Genomic DNA, 26,581 nt, shown 5'->3' with positions numbered 1-26,581 from the left:
GTACCACAAGGATCACCGCTCTCAACTACATTATTCAACCTAATGATGACACCACTGGCTAAATCTCTATCCAAACAAGGCCTCAATCCATTTCTCTGCACAGATGACATCACCATCTATGTTCCCTTCAAACAGAACCCCATAGAAATCACCAAGGAAATAATAAACAGCATGACCATCATGGAATCCTGGGCATCGGCATTCAAGTTAAAACTCAATAGAGATAAAACCCAATGTCTCATTCTCTCATCCCAACACAATAATGTTCCCACCTCGGCAATTAACGAACAGGGTTCATCCCTCCCAATCTCAGACCACTTGAAAATCTTAGGCATAACAATTGACCGCAACCTAACGCTAGAAAGCCAAGCTAAGAACACGACCAAGAAAATGTTCCAAACTATGTGGAAGCTCAAACATATAAAACCTTATTTTCCCAGGGATTCATTCCGCAACATGATCCAAACTATAGTGCTAACCCATGTAGACTACTGCAATAGTATTTACGTAGGCCGCAAAGATCAAATCATAAGAAAACGGCAGACAGCACAAAACACGGCTGCCAGACTCATCGTCAGAAAAACATGCTTTGAAAGCGGAAAACCCCTCCTAAGAAGCTTACAGACAGCACAAAACACGGCTGCCAGACTCATCTTCAGAAAAACACGCTTTGAAAGCGGAAACCCCTCCTAAGAAGCTTACATTGGCTTCCTATTAACGCTCGCACAACATTCAAAATATGCACAATAGTCCACAGAATCGTCTATGGACTCGCACCACATTACATGACGGAATTTATCGATCTACCAATAGGAAACGTGACAAGAACAGTGAAAACCTACCTAACCCTTCACTACCCCAATTGCAAAGGTATGAAATACAAATCTTCACATGCCACCAGCCTCTCCTTTATAGGCACACAACTTTGGAACTCACTACCCAAAGACCTGAAACTCACAGAATACTACCTACAATTCAGAAAAAACCTTAAACACATCTTTTCAAGAAGTCTTTCCCCCCCTGGATCTGCCTAATCCCACACCACCATACATCACGAAAAGTTCAGAAATGGAAAACAATAATATTAACCTCTCTCACAATATGCTAATATATCAACCTAAGCGTTTATTGTACTTCTGTATTATGTACTAGACTTATACAACTAAAGTTTGTAACCACCTTTTTAGCAACATGCAAGCCACATTGAACTTGCCATGTGGTGGGAAAATGTGGGATACAAATGCAATAAATAAATAAATAGATGGGAAGAATGTTTATTTTATGTTAATACGTGCATGTGTATAGCAGTTTATCAAAGAGAAATCCTCAAATCTGTCAGGAATTACTTCCATTTTCTTGGAAATAAATTCTAAGATACTGCAGCTATCAGAGGGCCCTTTGAAACACTGCTGAGCTTCTTTGAGTAATTACTGCCAAGCTCCTTTAAAATATTTCCTGAACTTTCCATGGAATTATGGACTCATCCCCTTTTTTGGTGGACTATCACAATCTCTAACAAAGTTATCACCTATGTCTTTACCTGAGTACTTTTATGTGCTTGATTTCTTTTAGTTCTTCCTGAATGTGTTTGCTTTGTGATCTTTTTTAAGTATATAAAAAATAAAAATGGAAGGAAAAAGATTCAAGAACCTAAAAGCATACATCCTCTAGAGGACAGGAGGGGGAATGACAGTGATATTCAAATACCTCAAAAGTGTAAATCATGTACAAGCTGCTAACATTTTTCCATGTAAAGGATTTTCAAGAATAAGAGTTCATAAATGAGCCTTGGAAGTAACATGCAAAAATATTTCTTTGCTGAAAAGAAAATGGTATTACATGGAATGGACTACCAATAGAAAGATAGAGCCAAAAACAGAATAGATTTCAAAAAAGCATAGGATAAGTACAGATAATCTGTGGTGACTGAGAAATGACAAGAAAGCCAGATGTCAACTGTAGTCTATAGAAGGCAAAAAAAAAAGGAAATTGAGTAACAGAGCCCTTACAACTTTTATTTGCCATGATAATATATGTTTCTAGTTATTTTCATTTATACAAATGTATTACTACTTATTTAATTTTCTGTCTTCTTCACCCCTCAGTAGATTCTGCTACCCTATCTTCCACAGTGGCACACCTAGTTGCCCCAGAGAACTTTTACCAGTACAAGATATGAAGAGAGGTATCTTTTACTACATGCATTGCTGGTAGGTTGGTTATGGGTAGTCAAAGCAAGTGCAGTCATCTGCCCTCCTAAGTCTGAAAGCACCTACTCTACAGAACTCCCTTGGACCATAGCACAGAGCCCTGAGACTTGAGTCAATAGGTTGATCCTCTTATGTATGGTATTTTATATATTTATAAAATGTTATCAAGTCAGGGTTTTACAGCTGATGCAATGGTTCTCTAAAGAGTATACTTTAACTGAACTTTTTTTAAATTCTTGTTGCCTGCCTTTGTGCTGCTCTTCTTATTTATTCTATTTAACTTCTGACTTGTAGTATATATTCAATTAATTAACTTACTTAAGCTGTTTCCAGTGTAGTGTGATAAACCCTGGAGTTGCTAAGTGGAACATCATCATATATCAACTTAGGTGCTTGTGAAAAAAAAGATAAGATGTTTGCTAAGAAAATAGGAAAAAATGGTCACACTGTTTTAAATCAAGACAAAAGAAAAATTCAAAGTAAAATTCTGTAATTTATTGAAGGTCATTACTTGTTACAGTTTTATGTGTCATCATTTTGTATTATTTCTAGATCATTTCAATATTGTTTCAGTACAACGTGAAATATTTTCAATAAAAATAGAACTGAGAGAATTTCAGAAGACTTAGGTATTGTTTAACCACAACTAAAAAATAAAGTGCATAAGGGATCCAAATAACCAAACATCCCCAACAAAACACAATGACCCCTTGTGATAAACAAGACTTGTGTGTCCAGCAATATCAATGCTGAATATTTAAATATCTGAAGGAAGAAGCTTCAAAGTGCTCCGGATCGCAAGATCTATGGAGCTGAAAAGATTGTGAACGATCTGCAAATCATCATTGGCTGAAAAAACCTTCTGTTAACTATGGGAAGCACATCACACTGTCAATTTTTTATGTGCATCAAAATAATACAGTTTCCTTAAATTTGCGAGGAAAGTACTTAGCTTTCAAAAAGCTCCAAACACTTCTCCTGGCAGCTCGAGTGGCTATCTTCTGCATCCGCCAGCACCCACAGACAGAAAATAGCCACTTGAGCTGCCAGGAGAAGGTTTACAATATCTACCATTTATAAATGAAAGTAGCAAACCTACTTGTAACATATACATGCAGTAAACTTCTGTCTTACATGTACAAACTCCTAGAGATGTGGCTGTTTTTCTGAATGTATTGTATAAACAGTTTCTCCTGGTAACTGTGTGTAACCAAATATGCATTCTATTGGTTGGTGTTATAAATATTTTTTTAAAAAGTTCTGTTTAATAAATCTTTTATAAAATACTAGCGTCATTTTGAATGCACGGACCAAAACGTCCATTTTCCAACCAAGGTGATCAATACAAAGTTATTCTCATTGTATACATTCAGGGTCAGATGTACTAAGCATTTTTTTCCATAGAGAATCACAAGCCAATTTTCACACAAATTTGGCTACGCTACAACACAGATACCCACATACCTTGCTCAAGACAACCGTCCTCCCCTTCAACAGGCAAGTGTATGTATGCTTAACCAAAAGAGCTGGAATATAAAAGGACACCTGGCAACCCCAAAATGTTTAAACAGAAATTCCATGGGGTGTTTGTTTTTAAAGGTTAGCTTGCAAGAACTCAAACCTGGAAGCTTCATGAGAGTTCTGTACATTACCTCTTAAATGTGAAAAATAGTCCCTTCAGTATACCTGGTTCTCAGAAGCACAAAACTGTACCGAACAGCATGCAAATTAGGCAACTATCATGGAAGCTTTAACACTCTGCCGCAGAATTCACTAGCCTTTGTCACAGAATGAACCCATAATCTCTTATAGGAACCCAGAGGCCTTGACTGAGACATTTTCAACTAAAATAGCCTTTTTCCTTACCCCAGATACAGATTGGACCAGGGAAGTTCTGCCTACCTGATTTACAAATAAAATATAATGAATAGCCAAATTGTGACTATGGACACAATGCTCACTTAACTGTTCAAAAGAAACCAATGTTCACTTTTAATAACTGTCCTAAGTAATCCATTATTGATGGCATCCCAGCCGTCCATATTGCCTCATCTGAAGCCCTTAAACATATTAAACATCTGATGGTTAAACTATAAGCTGCTGCATTTTCCAAGCCACATAGTAAAGAAGATCCCACTGACAATAGGACACTTCCATACTAAACTATGCTTTAAAGACAGAAAAAGAAATCAAATAATATCAATACACATACCTTAACTACAGGATTCAGCAGAACAACACCCGATTTCTTAGTAATGACTTGTTTTGTTGTATAATGATGGTCAATGAGTTGAGGGATAGTCATGAAGCCAGTCCCTTCAAACCGATACTGACTCTGCAAGGTAAGAAATATAACACTTTTAGAAGTAAAATTTGATTTTTAAAGAATATTGAAGTTAAATTATCGTAGTTAGGATAACCCATCTTCAGATCATTTTTAATATTAAAAACGAAAGGCACTGTGAGGCAAATATTCAGTACATTTCTCTGTGATCTCTAGTTTCACAGTTCATATGGAACCAATTAAAGACCTTGGCTCTTTTGACGTCAGCATGGGTAGTCCAAGTGTATAAAACACTACCATTTTTTGTCAGTTGCTTTTGGCTGCATCCCAGAAGACTGCCCCAGCTGGTAAGTTGCTGAGCATTTATTATTATTTTTTTAAAGAGCAGCTACTGGATAATAAGTAATATTAGCTCAGATGTGTAGTATCATAAGCATTTAAAATGTGCAAAAGACATTAAGTGAAATGAGTGGCTTTTGCTTTTGTATAGCAAGTTTTACCAGGGTGCCCTCCTGAAGACACTGTATAAGTGAAACACAGTCAAGTGTAAAGGGCAGCTGAAGATTTGAAGGTGACTACACTTGAAAGGCTCAGTTTTTGAGGGCAGCAATTTTACATATGGATTAAGAAGCATGTGAATTTTACATATTTTTACTTTATGTATACTGGATCATCAAACTCACTTGGCAGCAGGTTTTTTCAATGCACTTGATGGACAGTTTCCTTGCTTATATGGGGCATCTTTTCTTGCTATTGCATACTGAACAAATTTTGGCTCAATTAGCTGATAAGTGCAGAGAGTAATGTATATGTCTCTAAACAATACCACTTTGCAAATGACATTATATCTAAGCACTTATCACTCATATTTATATATTAATAAGTATCAACTAACTTTATTTTGTTACTTGCCAATATTTAGTAGCCATAGCCAGTCACAGTTAACCATTGTCGCTTTAAACATCTCAGGTAAATTTAGTTGAATTAAGTTCTGATTTTGAAGACATACAGTTAAAGACAACCAGATATATTTATCTAATGAACTCCCCCTCAAATCACAAGTCAGGAACCTTGGAATACAGTTAGATTCAACATTTACTCTAATCCCCCAAATCCACGCAACCTTCAACAGCTTGTTTATAGTGGAGTCCAAGGTCCCCTCTGATAACTACCTAGTCTCAGGGAAGGGCTATAATATATGGGAATTCCTTCTATGATATATTTCTACTTACCATAAAAAATATACCATTTGGCCCTGTGGGGCAAATAGGGTTTCTGCCTCCTTACACCCACCCCAAGATACAGGGCAAGTTCCGTCGGAATTTTTATGCCAATTAACAAAATTGGCATTAGAAAAGAATTTTTTGTGTTTGATGAAAAATTATATTTGCAAACATCAGGAATAGCGATGGGGGCAACATTTGCCCCCTCGATAGCTAACCTATACATGGCAGGGTTCGAAAAAAGATTAATCTATAAGTTCCAAAAATTCAATAAGGTGAAATATTGGGGTCGTTATATAGACGATATCTTTGTGCTTTGGGAAGACACAGAAATGGAGTTTGGGCTATTCGTAGAGGAATTGAACCAATGTCATGCAACAATCAAATTTGAATACCAGGTACACAAAACTGAAATGAATTTTCTGGATATATGGATGTACAAGGAAGGAAAAACAATCTGTACAAATATTTACACTAAACCAACAGATAGAAACTCCTTTTTGGCGTTCAACAGCATGCATCCCAAGGCTTTATCTGTCTTCTTTACCCTGGACTGATCTTACAGAAAGCGTAAAAGAGACTTGTGTGAAGCATATACATTAGATTTATCGTTTATCACCATCAATATCTTAAAGAGTCTACCCCAGTTCTGGACTATGAGACCCTGGCCCGTAAATGGGCAAGAGACTTAAACTGCAAATTAATGATGGAGCAAGTAAAATCATTTATATTGCACTTGCACACTATGCCTGTATTTATTACTCACTTAGAACTAGTTTATAAGTTTGCTCTGAGGCTTCATATTTCTCCTTCCAGGGCTCATAAGGCAAATATCCAAACTACTGAAACCAGTGCCAAGTGTGGATTTTCACCTGCTACACTGGGACATATGTTCTGGCATTGTTCTAATATCTAACATTTTTGATCTAAGATTCTTAAGGCGATTGAGAGCTACTGGGGATGTACAATCAAACAAAAGCCCCAACAATTGTTTGGATGCTATCAGTTTACCAAGCGGAGTTCTGCAGGCCTTAAACACTTCATACAAACTGCTCTGTTTGGTGTTAAAGCAGTCCTGCTACTACGGCCGACAGATGCTGCCTCCACATTACAACAATGAAGATCATTATTACTGACTCAATTATGTATGGAGCGTCAGAGGGTTATGACACTGGAGGACGACTTTGGTCGTAAATTTTAAGAGACATGGAAACCACTGTAGATGACTATCACCATCAGCGTGAAGTTACCTATTAAATCTTTGACTATGTAGGTCATGAGAGTATACGGGTAGGGAACACGGTGGTGGGGGAGGGGAGTTTGATGGGGGTAACAAAGTATATACAAACTATCTAAACAAACATTCAATACTGCACGATGCCCAATCAGGATTCCGGTCGAACCATAGCACTGAAACAGTATTAGTCACCCTTATGACTAAATTTAAACAAATAATAGCAACTGGCAACAATATACTCCTCCTACAATTTGACATGTCAAACGCATTTGACATGGTCGACCACGGAATCCTACTACACATACTGGAATACTTTGGCATTGGAGGAAACGTCCTGAACTGGTTCAAGGAGTTCCTAACCTTGCGTTCGTATCAAGTCACATCAAATTCAACCACGTCCAAGGCATGGACACCTGAATGTGGAGTTCCACAAGGATCACCTCTCTCACCAACTATCTTCAACCTAATGATGATCCCTCTAGCAAAACTCCTATCAAAACATAACCTTAACCCATATATATATACGCCGATGACGTGACGATATACATCCCTTTCAAACAAGACATCAAAGAAATCTTCAACGAAATCAATCAAAGTCTATACATCATGAACACGTGGGCAGATGCATTTCGTCTGAAACTAAATGCAGAAAAAAACTAAATGCCTGATACTCACCTCCCAATACAATACAAATGAATTCAACGCGATAAACACACCAAACCAAAACCTTCCAATCTCAGAAACGCTAAAAATTCTTGGAGTCACTATCGACCGCCACCTAACACTCGAAACTCACGCAAATAACACAACTAAGAAGATGTTCCACTGCATGTGAAAATTGAAAAGGATAAAACCATTCTTCCCAAGATTCGTCTTCCGCAACCTAGTGCAATCCGTCGTCCTAAGCCATCTGGATTACTGTAACTCACTATACACAGGCTGCAAAGAGCAAGTACTGAGGAAACTTCAAACAGCCCAGAACACAGCAGCCAGACTCATCTTCGGAAAACCAAAATATGAAAGGGCAACACCACTACTAAAGAAACTACACTGGCTTCCACTTAAGGAACGCGTCACTTTCAAGGTATGCACACTAGTCCACAAGATCATTCATGGTGAAGCCCCTGCCTATATGTCCGAGTTGATAGACCTACCAACTAGAAATGCTAAAAGATCATCCAGATCATACCTCAACCTCCACTTCCCTAATTGCAAGGGCGTGAAATACAAGACCCTACACGCGTCAACCTTTTCTCACACGAGCACGCAACTTTGGAATACACTGCCGCGCAACTTAAGAACGATTTACGAACAAGCCTCCTTCCGCAAATTACTGAAGACTCATCTGTTTGAAACAATTTATGGCAAGAGCCAAAACACAGAGTCCACACTCACTGATCATCAATGCTTCATACATCCACTTCTAACCCTCATCCCCCGTAATTCCACATCACTCATACATTTACTCACAGGAATATGTACACCATATATCTCTGTGTCTCAACACTGCCCTTTAAGCTTCCCATTGTCTCTTTCCAACGTTTCAATGTTGATGTCCCATTGTTATATTCTTAATGATACTTCGATGGTTTCACAAAACTTGTACAATGTAACCTATAACCAAGTTGTAACAAATGTATTTCCATTATTCATATCTTATTGTAAGCCACACTGAGCCCGCAAAGAGGTGGGAAAATGTGGGATACAAATGCAATAAATAAATAAATATAACCAATGTGAGATAGCTGCTGTTTTGTATACCAAATTGTTTGAAGATATTGAAGTCTGATGGTTTGTTCTAATTGCTATCATATGTTGGATCTGCAAAATGAAGTGATTTAAACAAATTCTAGCTTGGATACTATTTGGGTGATTCTAAAAGAATTTCCAGGCTCTGTTGGGTACAATGAATATGCAGCGTTATAATTAAACTTGTGGTGTGCAGAAGCTAGATTCTATGAGAAAGGAATCTGCAGTGATTGTTTTCAAGTACAAGTACTGGTCAGCTTATAGTGTTAGTAGGGAAATGGTATTACAATGAAATGAAGTTTATATATTAGAAAATAATTGTAGAAACGTATTGCTTTTGATTGTAATTTCTCAGAGCATAAAGTCCTCGCATTCAGTGACATCAATGTGCTTTTTTTTTTTATTCTGGATTGTGCATCAAGCTGCTCTAATGTCCGCAGTGTAGACCGGTGTCTGGACTCCTTTAGTCTACCATAGTAAGAATCCATATCATGCTTGTCCTTAATCAGTTTTATGACTATTTTATGACTGAAGAAAGTAGCACTGAGTAGCTTCTCATTTTGTATTTAAAAATGAGAAACATCTCAATGCTACTTTCTTTTGTTACTTGTGCACAATTTGGGTAAGCATTAAAAAACTGGTAATCACGTTTTGTTTTTCACGTTCTCACAAAGTTCCTGTCTCAGAGAGTTTTTTTTTTTTTACTTTTTAATCATGTAAGTTCTTTACAATCAAAAAACATATGAATGATAGAAAAAAAAAAAAAGAACAGAACAATAGTAATTGTTCTATTCTTTTTTCCCCATCATTCATATGTTTTTTTTTGTCTCACAGGATATTTAACTAAATCTGCATTGATTTGGGATTTGGAACCTAAACAAGTCAGACTTGTTGAGAAGTCCTTGTTAAAAAGGCTCTTCCAGTTGTCAGCCTGTGTAGTTCCTGGAACTAGAAAATAACCTCCTGTGGATTTATCGGGCTGCTGACTGCAGCTCTGAAACTTCAGTGGGCCTCATTGATTCACATTTATACAATCAATCTTTAGTTTTTGGTCAAGACCAGGTGATTAGTTTCTGCTGGAGATTTGGCCAAAACTGAAAAAAGAAGTTTTAGTTAGTCTCTAGTTTTTTTCTCATTGTGCTAGCAATTAGCATCATTGTGATTTAAATCAAGAATACCCTTCAGTAAATTTGGTCTAGGTGCACCTAGCACACAGTGGACTCTATCCAAACGTACCTCATACTAGACATCTTCCTCATCATTCAGGGCCAGAATTACCTTGCAGATACTCATAGCCAATTAGTAAGGATTAAGGGAAACACTTTTTTTTTTTTTTAAAGAAATGAAACAAGGGAAAACCAGAGCGCGTAAACGCGATAAAAAGTCCCCTGGGCTGAAATCACGAGGAGCGCCAAAACAAACAACTCACTCGCGAAGCGAGAAAAAAAAAGGAACTGAGGGAAGCGTGCAGGCGGGAAGTCACTCACGCATGCACGGTGCGTTGTCCCCGCGCCCGCTCTCGTCGCTTCTAGAAGTTTTAAAATTTTGATTTTTAAATCCGGAGCTTCTGGGCCGTCGCGGACGACGACCCATGCGTGATGATATCCAGCCTGCTTGTCCTCAGAGAATTTTCCAGATCCTCTACTTTGTAGGTTTCTGATGTCTTACCATCTTTTCTAACTCAGGTATCCTCATGTTATTTTTTCATAAACAATTAAAAACATATTTGTTACAAAACTCATAAGTTAGCTTTGTAATAATTTTTTATTTATTGTAATTCATTCTCTTTTGTACACCACTTTAGACCAATTGTTGGGATTAAGCGGTCTATAAGTAAATTAGATTATATTCACCAGTAGGCATCTTCCTCATGTATACTCAACTACAGTTATTCTGAAAACACAACTGATGGGTGTGTCCTGTTGATTGCTGTCTGTAAGAGGCAAGTGTTCCATTGGCTAGCACTCTTAACCAAAGAAATTGGGAAGCTGCAAGTCTAGCAGTGCAGGGAAGCTATCACACATCTGGAAACCTTTCCTAGAAATCTCATGAATGATCCTCTGCACTAGCACAATGCTGAGTCATGTTACCTATGCAACTCTATTTCACCTACTTGTCATCAGAAAATCCTAACGTATAGTATTTGTGCACCTACGGGAAATCAATAAAGAATTACTACTGAAAGGTTGATTACAAGGATTTCCTTCTCATCCTTAGGATTGAAGGAATGAATTCTTTTACAAAAAATGAAGGAAAGTATACAAAATTGTACATGGATTCAGTTCCTGATCTTTAGAGTTTTGCAGGCAAGACCTCAAATGAGATATAACATAGGGCTCATAAGCAGAAAGCTAGATTATCTGCATTGCTACAGACTGTAGAAATAATTATTTGAAGTATTAAGCAATCCAATGTGTTTGGTGAGTCACAGATAATATGGTGTTCCTTCATATGGCAGACTGCTATCTTCTTCCTTCCTCCCACCCTAAGGCAACAAAACTTAGAGTAAAAAAAAACGTACAATGAACTATGTAGGATGTTAGGAAAAAACGCCATAGGAATTTACTAACTCAAGTGACCAGGTCTACCAACTCAGCTAGAACACTTCTGTGTTATCAAAAAGTGAAAAAGCAAAATGAATAATGGAGAAGAATAGACATTAAGAAGATCTATAAAAACTATTTTAAAAAATATTGTAGAAAGTACAACCAGTTTTAGTACACTAATAAAGTTAGCATGAGGGATCAAGTGTATTTAAAGATTGCCCCCAGTCAGCATATTTTCATTGCAGAAAAAAAACATAGGAGGATTATTTAATTATATTATTATTTAATAATGTCAAGGGGCTTATTTTCAAAGTACTTAGACTTACAAAGTTCCATAGGTTACTATCAGGCTCATTTTCGAAAGAGAAGGACGTCCATCTTTTGACATAAAATGGAAGATGGATGTCCTTCTCATAGAGACGTCCAAATCGGTATAATCAAAACCCGACTTTGGACGACTCCAACTGCAGTCCGTCGCAAGGACGTCCAAATTTCAAGGGGGCGTGTCGGAGGCATAGCGAAGGCTGGACTTGGGCGTGCCTAACACTTGGACGTCTTTGACCCATAATCAAAAAAAGCAAGGACGTCCCTGACGAACACTTGGACGTTTTCACCTGGACGTATTTTTTTAACGAATAAGGCACAAAAAGGTGCCGAAATGACCAAATGACCACCGGAGGCAATACATGACCTCCCATTACTCCCCCAGTGGTCACTAACCCCCTCCCCACCCTCAAAAACCATCTTTAAAAATATGTCATGCCAGCCTCAGATGTCATACTCAGGTCCATGACAGCACATGCAGGTCCTGGGAGCAGTTTTAGTGGGTACTGCAGTGCACTTCAGACAGGTGGACCCAGGCCCATACTCCCTCCCACCTGTTACATCTGTGGAGAAAACAGCGAGTCCTCCAAAATCCACTGTACCCATATATAGATGCCCTTCTTCACCCATAAGGGCTATGGTAGTGGTGTACAGTTAGGGGTAGTGGGTTTTGGGGGGGGGGGGGGGTTGGGGGGCTCAGCACACAAGGTAAGGGAGCTATGTTCCTGGGAGCAATTTATGAAGTCCACTGCAGTGCCCCCTTGGGTGCCCAGCTGGTGTCCTGGCATGTCAGGGGGACCGGTGCACTACAAATGCTGGCTCCTCCCATGTCCAAATAGCTTGCATTTGGACGTTTTTGACATGGACGTCTTTGGTTTCGAAAATTGCTGAAAGTCAGAAACGTCCAGATCCAAGGACGTCCAAATTTAAGGATTTGGACGTCTCTGACGGTATTTTCGAAACGAAAGACAGATGTCCATCTTTTTTTTCGAAAATACGGGTTTCCACGCCCCTGGATTTGGACGTTTTGCAAAGACGTCCAAATTGCAACTTGGACGTTTCTTTCGAAAATGCCCTCTATATAACTTTGTAAGTCTAAGTGCTTTGAAAATATCCCTCTATATAACTCTAAGTCTAAGTGCATTGAATATACACCTATGAGTCATGCAAAAAAAAAAACCCAGAAAAAACAAAACTAAATAAAAAAAACTGCTACAGAAAAGGTAGCCTCATTATTACAGCAACAACCTGACAACCAGGACAGCCTGGCTCAAATCCCACTGTGGTTCCTTGTGATCTTGGGCAAATCACTTAACCCTCCATTGCCTCAGGTATAAACTGAGATTGTAAGCTTTCTAGTGGCAGAAAAATACCTACAGTATCGGAATGTACACTACTTTGAAAGGACTTGCAAGAGGTACATAAGAAATTAAATAAAGTACAATAAATCAAGGGTATAAAACACAACTGAAAGTGAATCCCATTCAAAACAATAAAGACGAATTCATAATATTACATTGCCAACCTCAGATTTTCAGGATATCCACAATGAATATGCATAATCTTGATTTGCACACACTGCCTCTATTGTATGCAGATCTCTTTCATGCATACTCCATTTTGGACATCCTGAAATCCTGACTGGCAAGGGATACCAGCGACATAACGTAACCAAAGACCATAACTGGACATATCTTAATCCTTCCTCTCCCTCTCTAAGTTCCCCCCAATGGTCTTTACCATACATGTACCTCAATATCACCTTGTTCATACCGGAATCGGCTAATGCCATTTACGGTACTATGTAAGCCACATTGAGCCTGCAAAAAGGTGGGAAAATGTGGGATACAAATGTAACAAATAAATAAACCTCCCCAACTGAGACACTCAAGAATAATATGAATTCTGATTCATTAGCACACATAGAAGTTATGATTACAATTAAAGTTGTAGATGATTAATCTATTTTGGTCAATTAACAGCACATAAAGTTTCCCGAGACAGTAAGAAATTTATTTTTGGGAAGAACTTTAGCTATATTTTTAAGTGCTTGTTTTCAGAATATCAACCCATTGTAATGTACATTCAAGCACAAAAACAGCTGCCACACGTTAAGAGCTTTTCAGCCACATTTTGCTATGATGTGTTTCTGTTTAACAGAAACACATCAGAGCTTAAAATGATTTGCCAAATATTACAAAAAATAATCTGAAACCTACTTCAGCATACTGTATGATAAAGTGTCTTCGCTGTCCATCTGAAAACACAGAAAGGACATATTCACCAGGCTTCCCATGGCTCTCTCGCACCAAAAAGTCTCCTTGCTGCTTTAATAATTCCTGTGCTTCCACTCTTGGGATTGCACCATGATACCAATCCTGCTCCGCCAATGGCTTCTCACTAGTTGATATCACATCAAAGAACTGAAACCAATAAAAAAAAGGATCGCCATTTAAAAGACATTGTAATGCAAGATTACACTGTTTACAACAAAGTCTATAATTTCAATGCATTCTTGGGTCAATATTCAGCTAATAGCCATTAGACCTGGATATTCAATGGTGGTCTTTATCCAAGCACCAGCACTGAATGTTAGGGGTGTTTGGTGCCACCTGGAAGCTATCCAAGTATGGTCACTATTCAAAATTAGGAAAATTTATGCAGTCTAACTTGTCCAGTTAACTATGCAGGCACCAGCACTGAACACTGGTGCCTGCATTACTCCTGGTTCTGCCCAACTCCTAACCAGACAGTGCAGCAACATTCAGAGCAGATATTTAGCAGCACCATAATGTTAAGTGCCACTGAATATCCACTCTGACCCACTCACTGGGATTTTTTCCTGCCTGGTTGACTCGCTTTGAATATTAATCCCTATATTAATATGTCCAAGTCGCTAAACTGCTGGTTAAAACAACTTGATTTCCACACTGGATAAATACAGTTTCAGTTGTTGTATATATCAGAAATAGACAACATTACCATTGTTACATACATATTGCTTTTAAGAAACGTCATCTTTATACATCAGATTACGAATGCAGAAATGTATGATCTTAATACGACTAGAAAGCAAAAATGCACAATCTCTCTTACAAGTCTACTCTTCCAGAGAATTTCTTCTACATTTCTTACACAGTTACGACAGGGTCACAGCTTATTGGAAAGCTCTTTTAAGTGCAGATATGTAACATTTTAAAGAATTTGCTGATGAATATCAATTTTTAAACAGTAATACCTTATATACTATTACTATATGTTTTTTGACAAGAGGCTTATAGCACCACCAGTACCAATATGGGAACAGTACAATGGATTAAACTGGAGGCTGAAATACCAACAGTGATCAAAAGATATGTGTAGTCCTTTTTTTTTTTAACATGTGATAAAATAATGTGTTTGTGTGCTATTCAACTGCAGGATTCACTAACCCAAGGTACCCCACTATGGTCAATAATGGTCTCACTTTCTGTCAAGTGCCCAGTCTTTTGACAGAAAATATTTTAAGCTCTTTTCATAAAAGAGCCAGATCTGGACTCTGCAGTTTTGTCCAACCATCACTCAGTCTCTAGCCTACCATTCCTTTCAAAGGAAGTCGAGAAAGTAGTTTCACTCAGTTCTGACTGCCTATGGTACATGTAATCAGAGTTTTGCTGGGGTCACAGCACTGAAAAGCTAAGTTACTTACCTGTAGCAAATGTTCTCCGAGGACAGCAGGCATATATTCTCACATGTGGGTGGCGTGATCCATGGAGCCTGATGAGGACACTGCCAAGCGCACTATCACTTCAAATCTTTGAGGCAGTGACCCCCACCACACATGAACGGGTGCATTCTTGCATGACGCTTGAGCGCGGAACCAGCAGCACAGTAGTAAAGCTAAGAAGACAACTCCAACAGGAGGGAGGAGGGATGTGAAAATATACAGTGGTGGAAATAAGTATTTGATCCCTTGCTGATTTTGTAAGTTTGCCCACTGACAAAGACATGAGCAGCCCATAATTGAAGGGTAGGTTATTGGTAACAGTGAGAGATAGCACATCACAAATTAAATCCGGAAAATCACATTGTGGAAAGTATATGAATTTATTTGCATTCTGCAGAGGGAAATAAGTATTTAATCCCTCTGGCAAACAAGACCTAATACTTGGTGGCAAAACCCTTGTTGGCAAGCACAGCGGTCAGACGTCTTCTGTAGTTGATGATGAGGTTTGCACACATGTCAGGAGGAATTTTGGTCCACTCCTCTTTGCAGATCATCTCTAAATCATTAAGAGTTCTGGGCTGTCGCTTGGCAACTCGCAGCTTCAGCTCCCTCCATAAGTTTTCAATGGGATTAAGGTCTGGTGACTGGCTAGGCCACTCCATGACCCTAATGTGCTTCTTCCTGAGCCACTCCTTTGTTGCCTTGGCTGTATGTTTTGGGTCATTGTCGTGCTGGAAGACCCAGCCACGACCCATTTTTAAGGCCCTGGCGGAGGGAAGGAGGTTGTCACTCAGAATTGTACGGTACATGGCCCCATCCATTCTCCCATTGATGCGGTGAAGTAGTCCTGTGCCCTTAGCAGAGAAACACCCCCAAAACATAACATTTCCACCTCCATGCTTGACACTGGGGATGGTGTTCTTTGGGTCATAGGCAGCATTTCTCTTCCTCCAAACACGGCGAGTTGAGTTCATGCCAAAGAGCTCAATTTTTGTCTCATCTGACCACAGCACCTTCTCCCAATCACTCTCGGCATCATCCAGGTGTTCACTGGCAAACTTCAGACGGGCCGTCACATGTGCCTTCCGGAGCAGGGGGACCTTGCGGGCACTGCAGGATTGCAATCCGTTATGTCGTAATGTGTTACCAATGGTTTTCGTGGTGACAGTGGTCCCAGCTGCCTTGAGATCATTGACAAGTTCCCCCCTTGTAGTTGTAGGCTGATTTCTAACCTTCCTCATGATCAAGGATACCCCACGAGGTGAGATTTTGCGTGGAGCCCCAGATCTTTGTCGATTGACAGTCATTTTGTACTTCTTCCATTTTCTTACTATGGCACCAACAGTTGTCTCCTTCTCGCCCAGTGTCTTACTGATGGTTTTGTAGCCCATTCCAGCCTTGTGCAGGTGTATGATCTTGTCCCTGACATCCTTAGACAGCTCCTTGCTCTTGGCCATTTTGTAGAGGTTAGAGTCTGACTGATTCACTGAGTCTGTGGACAGGTGTCTTTCATACAGGTGACCATTGCCGACAGCTGTCTGTCATGCAGGTAACGAGTTGATTTGGAGCATCTACCTGGTCTGTAGGGGCCAGATCTCTTACTGGTTGGTGGGGGATCAAATACTTATTTCCCTCTGCAGAATGCAAATAAATTCATATACTTTCCACAATGTGATTTTCCGGATTTAATTTGTGATGTGCTATCTCTCACTGTTACCAATAACCTACCCTTCAATTATGGGCTGCTCATGTCTTTGTCAGTGGGCAAACTTACAAAATCAGCAAGGGATCAAATACTTATTTCCACCACTGTACACCTGCTGTCCTCTGAGAACACCTGCTACAAAGTAAGTAACTTAGCTTTCTCCAAGGACAAGCAGTCATAATATTCTCACATGTGGGATTCACTAGCTACCAGGCTCACAACATAAATAAATTGTGCAAGTAAGCAGATAGTGAATCTGGTGGGGAAAAAAGGATCGGAGGGTGGAGTTGACTTAAGTAGTAAAAAGATTCTGTAGTACTGCTTGTCCAAACTGGCTATCCCGCCTAGAATGCTGCTCTAGAAAATAGTGAGCAGTGAAGGTGTGGACAGAAGACCACATAGCTGAATTGCAAATGCCTTCCATGGAGAGTGACAATGTGCTGTTGAAGTCACCATGGCTCTTACATTGTGAGCAGTGACCCGGCCATGAAGGGTCAGCCCAGCTTGAGTATACATGAAAGAGATACAGTCAGTCAGTCAGGTTAAGATTGTATGTATGGTGATAGGAATCCCCAATTTGTTAGGGTCAAAGGACACAAAAAGCTGAGTAGACTTCTTATGAGGTTTTGTACATTCTAGATAGTATGCTACAGCACGCTTGCAGTCTACGGCATGCAGTGCTGCTTCTCCAGGATTATCGTGTGGTTTAGGGAAAATGACAGGAAGTACAATGGACTGATTGAGATGGAATTCCAGTACCACTTTAGGAAGGAATTTGGGGTGGGTTTGGAGGACAACCCTGCCATGATAGAACCTGGTTTAAGGGGGTCTGCCACAAATGCTTGAAGTTCACTGTCTCTTCTGGAAGACATAAGAGCTATTAAGAACACTACCTTATATATGAAGATTCTGCCCAGGCCTAGCAGCAAACGTTTCAAGCTTGCTGTACACCAGATTTTATTTATTCACCCACAGGCTGTAAATGCAGCTCATCCCTGCTGAACTAAAGGAACAGCAGCTAGATTTTGAGTGCAAAGGATTTATTCATGGGCATTAAGTCAGATGGCTCTGGTGTCTTATGCTGCAAAAGGCTATATAACTTGGTAATTCTTCCTCTCAAAAAAGGGGGTGAACTAGATAATGTTCCGTGTGAGAAGTGTTGGTTAGTCCATCTGATATTGTGGGAGTTTTGTTTCTTCTACAAGTTTTTCTAACAAACTATAAGAAGAAAAAATAATTCATAAGGGAAAATGTTTGGAACTGTTTACTAGTTGTTTGCGGTGTATAGATTTACATTTTGTCATCATCAAAGTGAATTTAGAACCTGAGTAGATACTGTACATAGCAGATTCAAGTGGGCTCCAGCCCAGAGCCTGAGCACATCTCCCCACAGTGGTGTAGTTTGTTTGCATTCTTTAATGATTTACCAATAAAGCAGTCAAAATCGTATTGGAGTGCTCTGTCCTCTATATTTGAAATGGTGGATAAGAAATGGGAGATCTGGGAAACAGGGGTGGGAGGTGGCCCATGGGAAGAAGGTGGTTATTAAATCTAACAAAATAGCAGCATTCTTTTCAGAGAAGCACAGGATTACGAGAGAAGCAATTAGGCAGTAGTGGGAGAGGAGAAAATCTGGGTCTAGAGAAAATAGGACAGTATATCATAAGCAGCTTAAAATGTATGATAGAAATATAACACTTGCAAATCAGAAGTATGATTCTGAAGAACCCACTAAATATAATTGAATTTGCGTGTGAAAATATAGAATCATGAGATAATATCTTAAATAGAATGTACCTCCACTGAATGAAAAAAATAATAATAAAGCATATATCCAACGGTACAGTCGCTGTATGTTTTTTTTAAGGGAAAAAAGGCCTCACAGAGCAGTTTTATCTGCTGGTTTATGCTTGTATAAGATTACGACCAGGAATAGCAAGCGTGTGAAGAACTTTACAGTTATCACATAATATATAAGGTTTTTGGCCAATGATGATCTGTTTAAGACCCGTTTTATCTCTGCTTGATGTATTTCATCTAAGAGCTCTGTGAGGCCTTTTTTCATTAAAAAAAAAAAAAAAAAACATACAGCAACTGTACCGTTGGATATATGCTTTATTATTTTTTTTTTCATTCAGTGGTGATTCTGAAGAACTCCAGAAGACTATTAGTAAACTAAAGGAAATGTTTCAAATTGTGGATGGGGAGCTGGGTTGAAAGAGGGGTTCAGAGATTTGGAGAACAGGAGTTCACAAGTTTCTTTGTACAGAAGTTGATCTGATAGATCTTCAATTGGTAGGTAAGATAGTGGAGAAATCAAGGAAAGAGACGGAAGAGCAGCTAGCTGAGAGTATTTCTTGAAGTGAGGCCAGGGATGAAGAGGTTGAGGAAGACTGGTCTAGTTTTGTCTTCCTGAGGACAGAATATTATAGGTGCCAAAGTCTTCTTCAGAGTCAAGGTCAGGGGCTTCTCCTCAAATCTTATTCCTTCCTAATCTATTCACTATTTTTGAAACCCTCAACTTTGTTTTACCTTATCTCTTCCATCACACTATCCTCTATTCCCCTTTCATCATTTTCTGTGTGACTAAGGGTTCAGTCTTGGACCTTCTTCTCTTTCTACATTCTTCCTTTGTTGCTCTGATCTTCAGCCATTTCTTTTAATCTCTGTGGATAACACACATCTAAAATATGTTATTTATTTCCCTGTGCCTATTAAAATCTCTCCCTCATCTTTTTTTTTTTTTGTTGTTACATTTGTACCCCGCGCTTTCCCACTCATGGCAGGCTCAATGCGGCTTACATGGGGCAATGGAGGGTTAAGTGACTTGCCCAGAGTCACAAGGAGCTGCCGGTGCCTGAAGTGGGAATCAAACTCAGTTCCTCAGTTCCCCAGGACCAAAGTCCACCACCCTAACCACTAGGCCACTCCTCCACTCCATCTCTCAGCATAATGTCTTAATCCTTATTTGCTCTTCCATCACCCTACATTCTCTTTTACTACTGTATTCTGCTCCTTATGGGTCTTGTTCTAAACTATCTATTTCCACTACAGTTCACTCAAAATCTGTCTCTGCATACAATTCAAGTTTCCCCTTGCCTCACTCACCTCCTACACCCCCCTTTTGAGAAATTTACTCAATAAGCAAGCTGCTTTCAACTGTGTCCTTTTCCACCACCACCAATTCCTGGATTTGCACCTTCCAGTTTCCTGCAGCTTATGCCTGAAATGAACTTGATCAGTCAGTGCATCATAATTAGAGCTTCTTTCCTTAATTATTTATAAATTATATAAATATAGGTGTTTCATTTACAGTTAATTAGGTGTTTCTTTAAGGGTACAAAAATTGGTGTTTATTTATGTTTCCATGCAACAGTTTTTATTATTGTGTACCTTTGTGAAAGGAATCAAATAAATAAGTTGGTGTAACTTAGGAGTTATTGGGGCACAAGAGGCACAAAATCATAGCAAAAGGATATAAGATAAGCCAGGGGAGGAATGAGAGAGTGCTAGGGGACATGGTGCTTTTCAGTGTTTATCCAACAAACACCTACTTTAATTGCTCTGCATCGATAGTGTTTTTGTGTGCTCATCAGTTAAAAACAAGCCCTAATCATAGGCTTGATGCTAACGAATGCCAGTACACAAAGTACGCAGAAAGCAAACAGTACTCAACTCCCTCCATTAAAAAAAAAAGCTTCAAAAATACCATTTATCCTGGCACTCTATGGCAGTCTCTTATTTTTCCTGTCTGTATCCCTTTGGGCCCCCACACAATGTTTTCCAGCCCCCCCCCCCCCCCCCCACCCGGCTGAGTTAAGGTCCCAGGCGGAGGGTGAAAAAGGATGGCAGCACCTCAGATTTATTGATATAAGGAGAGTGGCTTAAAGGAGCAAGGCTTCAGGAATCTCTAAATATTTTTTTAAAACATAACCCATTATCAGGTTTAGAGTAAAAAAAAGCAAAGGGGAACTTTCAATTTGACTATGAGGGCCCTTGAACTAGTAGCCACCACTATGCAAAGCGTTTATTCTTTTTTTTTTTTTCTGAGTAGCTCTGAAAATATAGCTACACTTCCAGAAGTATAGGGTTTTTTTTGGTGTGTGTGGCAAAAACAAGCCCATAAAGCCTTTTCTGTATGCTTGCTTTTGCAATTTATTGGTATTAATGAGCTCTACATGATTTTGAATTGCAGCAGCTCCTATATATGGATTAAGAGAAGAATAGTCCTTAATCCCACGTTTTTAACTGACTCGCTAAAAATATCATCACTTCGTGATTTTGCTTGTTAATTGCCAACCCCTTCTGTGTCTAGGTTTATGAAATCAGCCAACTATACATGAGTGCTGGCATTTACATATGTAAGTTGCAAAATCACCACTTCCAAATATAATTGCCAGCGCTTAAACACAATGAAGGAAAAGGGGGAACCCCTAGATTTTGACATCTAATATTGTTGTTTAACAGTGTAAGTTAAGCAATTTTGGGTAATCTGTACTAAAAATAAACATCAAGCAACACTTTGCATAACTGACCACCAGAACTTGCAGCTGGCTTACTTTTTTTCATTATACAAAAATGACATCAGTGTGATGATCTTGTATTTCACATCCACGCTCGGACGAACTTGCAGGCTATGCCCAAGTTGAGAGACCATTCATGAGGCTGCATCAACTTACTCAGTCTATCCACCAGGCTATTCTCCTTGCCAGCCAGGTGCATGGCCTGCAGAGCCATACTATGAAGGATGGCCCACTGTCACATCCCCACCTCTTCCTGACACAACAGGCAAGATCCCATACCCCCCTGACTGTTCACACAGCACATATTAACCTGGTTGTCAGTTTAAATGAGAACAATTTGGTTCAGCAGCTGATCTCTGAAAGCCTTTAGAAAGTTCCAAATGGTCAATATCTCTAGGAGGTTGATGTGGAAATCTGCCTCCTGAGCAGATTATGTCCCTTGAATGTGAAGCCCATCCACATGAGATCCCCATCCAAGGTTGGATACATCTGTTGTCAACACCACCTAAGGAGGTGGAATTTGGAATGGTAGTCCCACAGCCAAATTTGGCCAAACTGTCCACCTGAGTAGGGAGTTCATTGGGTGCACTTTTTGAAGCCACTGGAGGTCTTCTACATATAAAAAGAAAGAAAAGAATTGCAGCTAAACTAAATTCCTCAATTTTGAGATAAAAAAGGGAATGAAATTGAGGCTAGTGCTCAGGCCTAAGCAGGCCTAAAAAGCTGAGAGAAAAATAAAGAAAACTTTTAAAGACTGAAAAAAACTCAGAAAACTACAGGGAAGGTAACAAAAATAAAAAAAATAAGGTCAAAAAGGAAAATAAATGTAATACCTGCATGGTATACTGAAGAAAGAACGCTGAGGGGAGAAAAGAAAAATGTGACCTCTTAGTTCTGCAGAAAATAAGATTGAATGTTTATGTGTTAGGTGAGAAAGCACACTGCTAAAACTTTCTCTTTTTTGTTAAATTATTTCTAATGCATTTCAGAATTAATAACAAGACACCTCCTGATACAGAAACGTACAGATACATAAACAAAGGAAACAAAACTATGTGAATAATTTACAACTCTTCTTTAGACCACTACATTTGAGAAGAGCAAGTCAAAAATTAGAAAACAAATAATTAGATAAAAGCTTAGCATGACATATCGCCCACTCTAAATAGCTAAAACTTCTTTAAAGCAATACGCACTAGGTAGCGTCTGCACCGGGCTCTGTCGGATGATGTCTCCCACACATGAGAATACATCTGGCCTGCTTGTTTTCAGAGAAAAATACAGTGCTGGAAGACAAGAAAATATTCTGAAATTTTGAGAGCTTTGTTTTCATGTCCACTTAGCAGAGTGTAAAACTACAAAACTGAGGAGAATGAGAATACGGCTGCATGCAGAAAACGCAGCATAATACTCTGAGCTTTCCAGTAGTTCTGAGCTCTGAGAAAGCAGTTCCATCTTAGTGCTGTCCAAGGACATCACCCATCCATTCCTGTTTGTTGCATAAAATTGGGTGCAATGATTTACTTTTTCAAATATTCTCCAAAAACTACTTTTAACACCATTAGACATTTATCTTCATTAAAGGCAACCCATCATACTAGACACAGCACTAACATAAGAAAATTCGTCTTCATAGAAAGGGTACAGGATGTATGGAAAAGCCTTTAACTAGAAACGGTGAATCAAAGAATTTAAAAAAAACATGGTAATAAGCATAATTAATCCTTTGTGTTACATAATAAAGTAAAATAGTTTCTAACTTCATATAGTAAATTCTACTTACAGATGATGAGCTCAGTACAGATTTTGGAGATCTTATTATCCCTGCTATAGAGTGACGAAGGGTATCAAACTTGGATATCCTGTCCTTCTTGTCCTGGACAATAAAAAGGTAAATAGCAAGGTAAGATATCAGAATGAAAAGCAAATGAATGTATTAAGCCTGCATGTGAACAAATTACTTTTGCTTCCTATCTATATGAATGATACACGAAAAGACGATAAAATGGTATTCAAAATCTTAAGTTATTTTTATGCTGAGGATTGAGTCAATGATGTTGTCTAGTGGTTTACATTTCTCACAGTGATAAAGAAACACCTGATAAGTTCAAGGTAGACTGTATCAATATAATGTCATCTGAAAATCTTGCTGGAATTATTACACTCAGGGTCACTGCTGGATTAAATAGTATCCAGAAGAACTAGATGGCAGGCTCCCATCCAAGCTCACAGCCAGTCAGGGCTGGCAGCAAGGGAGGGGGTGCAAATGCTGTTTCTCTCTTTCCCTATCATCTAGCCTCCACCCCACCTCCTTCTTCTTGCCAGCCCTGGTACATCTGCTTTTCTTGCTGATTTGTGTAGTTCACTGATCTGCTGTTTGAGATAATATGGCACTCAGTATGAAGGAGTCCTTGCACAGTTCAAATAACTGATGTGTTAACTACATGGACAGCAGGAGAGAAAAGGGCGGCACTACATTCTCTCTTAACACACCAGTTAACCAATTCTTCTTTCCTTATAGTGCCCCTTGCAGAGTAACCTGTCTGCATTAACACGTCTTTAAGAAGCCTGTGAGATATGACTATTAATGTTTACTCCTGAATCTGTCAAAAATGTAATTTGAAAAAAAAATGTTAATTAGCATGAAGGTGTTAGAAGTACAAGTTCTGTCTAAACAAAATTCAATAATGGATTTTGCTACACACAAAGTATAAAAAGATTATAAACCCGATTTAAAAACCTTTTCAGCTGTATTCTTGTCTTCTCTTCTTGCTGGCTATCACCCCTTTTATTGAAGCAGATGACATCCAACTTCTCCGTACTTTGGACCCTATACTACCACACACTGTTCAAGCTTTGAATGAAAAATTGTACACTACTGCAACCTGGTTATTCACTCACAACTAAAACTTAACTCTGATAAAATTAAGGTAACAGTTATTTTTATTTTTCTAGAAAATCAGATGTAGTACTGCTTTGCCCAATATCAGTTGATAGTAGCCAAACCCAACTTGATCAATTTGTTAAAAACCCTTGGAGTAATCATTGATGATCAGGTACATTTCATCAGAGGGAGGAGTGGCCTAATGGTTAGTGTACTGAGCTAAGTTGCTGGGGAACTGGGTTCCACTCCCACTGCAGCTCTTTGTGACCCTGGGCAACTCAATTAACTCTCCATTGCCCCAGGTACAACACTTAGATTGTGAGCCCACTAGGGATAGAGAAAGTATCTGCATATAATTTGTACAATGCTGTGTATGTCTAGTAGCACTATAGAAATGATAAGTAGTAGAAGTAGTAGTAGTAGTAGCAGTGGTGTGCTGGAGTGGGCTCTCACGGGCTCGCGAGAGCCGTTTGTTAAGTTTTTAAGAATTTTGGGAGCCGGTTGTTAAAGTAGGCCTCCCCATGGCTATTCTAACAACTGACTCCCAAAATGTAGGCTTGGTCCCCCTCCTGAATTCTCTTTTACTTTGCTGGCAGTGATGCTGGCCCCACCAGCCAAGTAAATAGACTGCTGCTGCTCCCTGCTCCTTGTTTCTGGACTCTGAGCATCAGGCTGGGACTTTTCATGCAAGTGCAAGAAGGTTCCATCATGCTGCTCAGAGCCAGAAACAAGCAGCAGAGAATGGTGGCAGTCCATTTATTGGCTGGTGGGGCTCGGTAAAGGTATGCCTAGTGTGCCCGCACAAGGGAGGGGAGAGAGAGGCATGTATTCCCCCCTCCCCCCAAATTTCAGGGCCGGCTATGTCCGGAGAGAGAGCCCGTTGTTAAAATTTTACCAGCACACCCCTGAGTAGTAGTATCTGTCCTACAAAGGAGTTTTTCTCAAACTAAGGAAAATTCGCTCTGTCAGGGCATGCTTTGATAAGAAAGCACTTCATATTCTACTTCACTCACTGGTTTTAGGCCACCTAGATTTTTGCAATGCTCTCTTTCAGGGCCTTCATCAGACAGACATCAAAAAGTTACAAGTAGTCCAGAGCACCACCACTAAAATAATCTCTGGTGCAAAATACTAGGATTATATTACCCTGCTTTTGAAAACAGAATATTGGTTACTCATATCAAGGAGGATACCTTATAAAATCCTACCATTGGTGCATAATATCCATCATTCTTGTCTCCATTTACTTTTATTTTGTTCACTCATCCCTTACACCCCCTGTATTGCCTGAATCACTTCAGCAGAATCTGCTCGCAATTCCATTATTTCGTCAGATTCATTTTGCTGATATCCATTCTTCTATGTTTAGGGTCATAGGGCCTATATTCCAGAATAATTTTCCACGTTATTTGATATTTTACTTTAGTTTACTTTAGCTAGGATTTATATTCCGCTCACACCTAAGAAGGTTCAAAGCAGATTACAGAAAAGGCCAGTGACAACTGGGACAAGACACATAATAAAGCAAAAATTTACATTATAATCTATTATTGAGAGAATATGTCAATTACCTAGCTCAACACTGTAATCAGATCTAATATAGCACAGCTAATTACCTAATAAAAAAGAATGATAAAAATTACAGCTCATAACACATACTTTTTGAATAAAATAGTTTTTATAGCCTTGCAAAACTGAGCATAATAACTAATACAAATCACAGATATTGGTACTGTATTCCATATCTTGGCAGCTTGATAAGAGAATAACCTGGAAAAAATTATTTTAAGCAGAATCCCTTAAAAGGTGGAAAGGATAATTTGTTGAAATTTCTTGTGCTATTTGAGAATTCCTATCAAAATTTAAAGCAGGACTAAAAACTAATTTCTTTGAGAAGAAATTTTATAATTATGGTTATTTTGCTTTACAGTTTGTGAAACGGCAGTACATAAGTATTGCCATACTGGGAAAGACCAAAGGTCCATCAAAGTCCAGCATCCTGTTTCCAACAGTGGCCAATCCAAGTCACAAATGCCTGGCAAGATCCCAAAAAAGTACAAAACATTTTATACTGCTTACCCCAGAAATAGTGGATTTTCCCCAAGTCCATTTAATAATGGTCTATGGACTTTTCCTTTAGGAAGCCGTCCAAACCGTTTTTAAACTCTGCTAAGCTAACCGCCTTTACCA

The 26,581-nt window shown here is 39.0% G+C and overlaps 1 protein-coding gene across 3 annotated transcripts in view; it reads right to left on the bottom strand.

Moving 5' to 3' along the window:
- The window catches only part of FER (FER tyrosine kinase), a 370,578-nt gene that overhangs the window by 170,728 nt on the left and 173,269 nt on the right, over window positions 1–26,581 (bottom strand). For all 3 annotated transcript variants that reach the window (XM_030193456.1, XM_030193455.1, XM_030193454.1), the window contains exons 10-12: window positions 23,291–23,383; window positions 13,793–13,996; window positions 4,423–4,545 (exon numbers count right to left, since the gene is read on the bottom strand). In XM_030193456.1, coding sequence (XP_030049316.1) covers window positions 4,423–4,545; window positions 13,793–13,996; window positions 23,291–23,383 — 420 coding nt within the window. The remainder of the gene's footprint in view (window positions 1–4,422; window positions 4,546–13,792; window positions 13,997–23,290; window positions 23,384–26,581) is intronic.

Source organism: Microcaecilia unicolor, chromosome 2 (assembly GCF_901765095.1).
Source record: "Microcaecilia unicolor chromosome 2, aMicUni1.1, whole genome shotgun sequence".
Classification (NCBI taxonomy): Eukaryota; Metazoa; Chordata; class Amphibia; order Gymnophiona; family Siphonopidae; genus Microcaecilia; species Microcaecilia unicolor.
The sequence above is the reverse complement of the archived record's forward strand: the minus strand, read 5'-3'. Positions and strand labels throughout refer to the sequence as shown.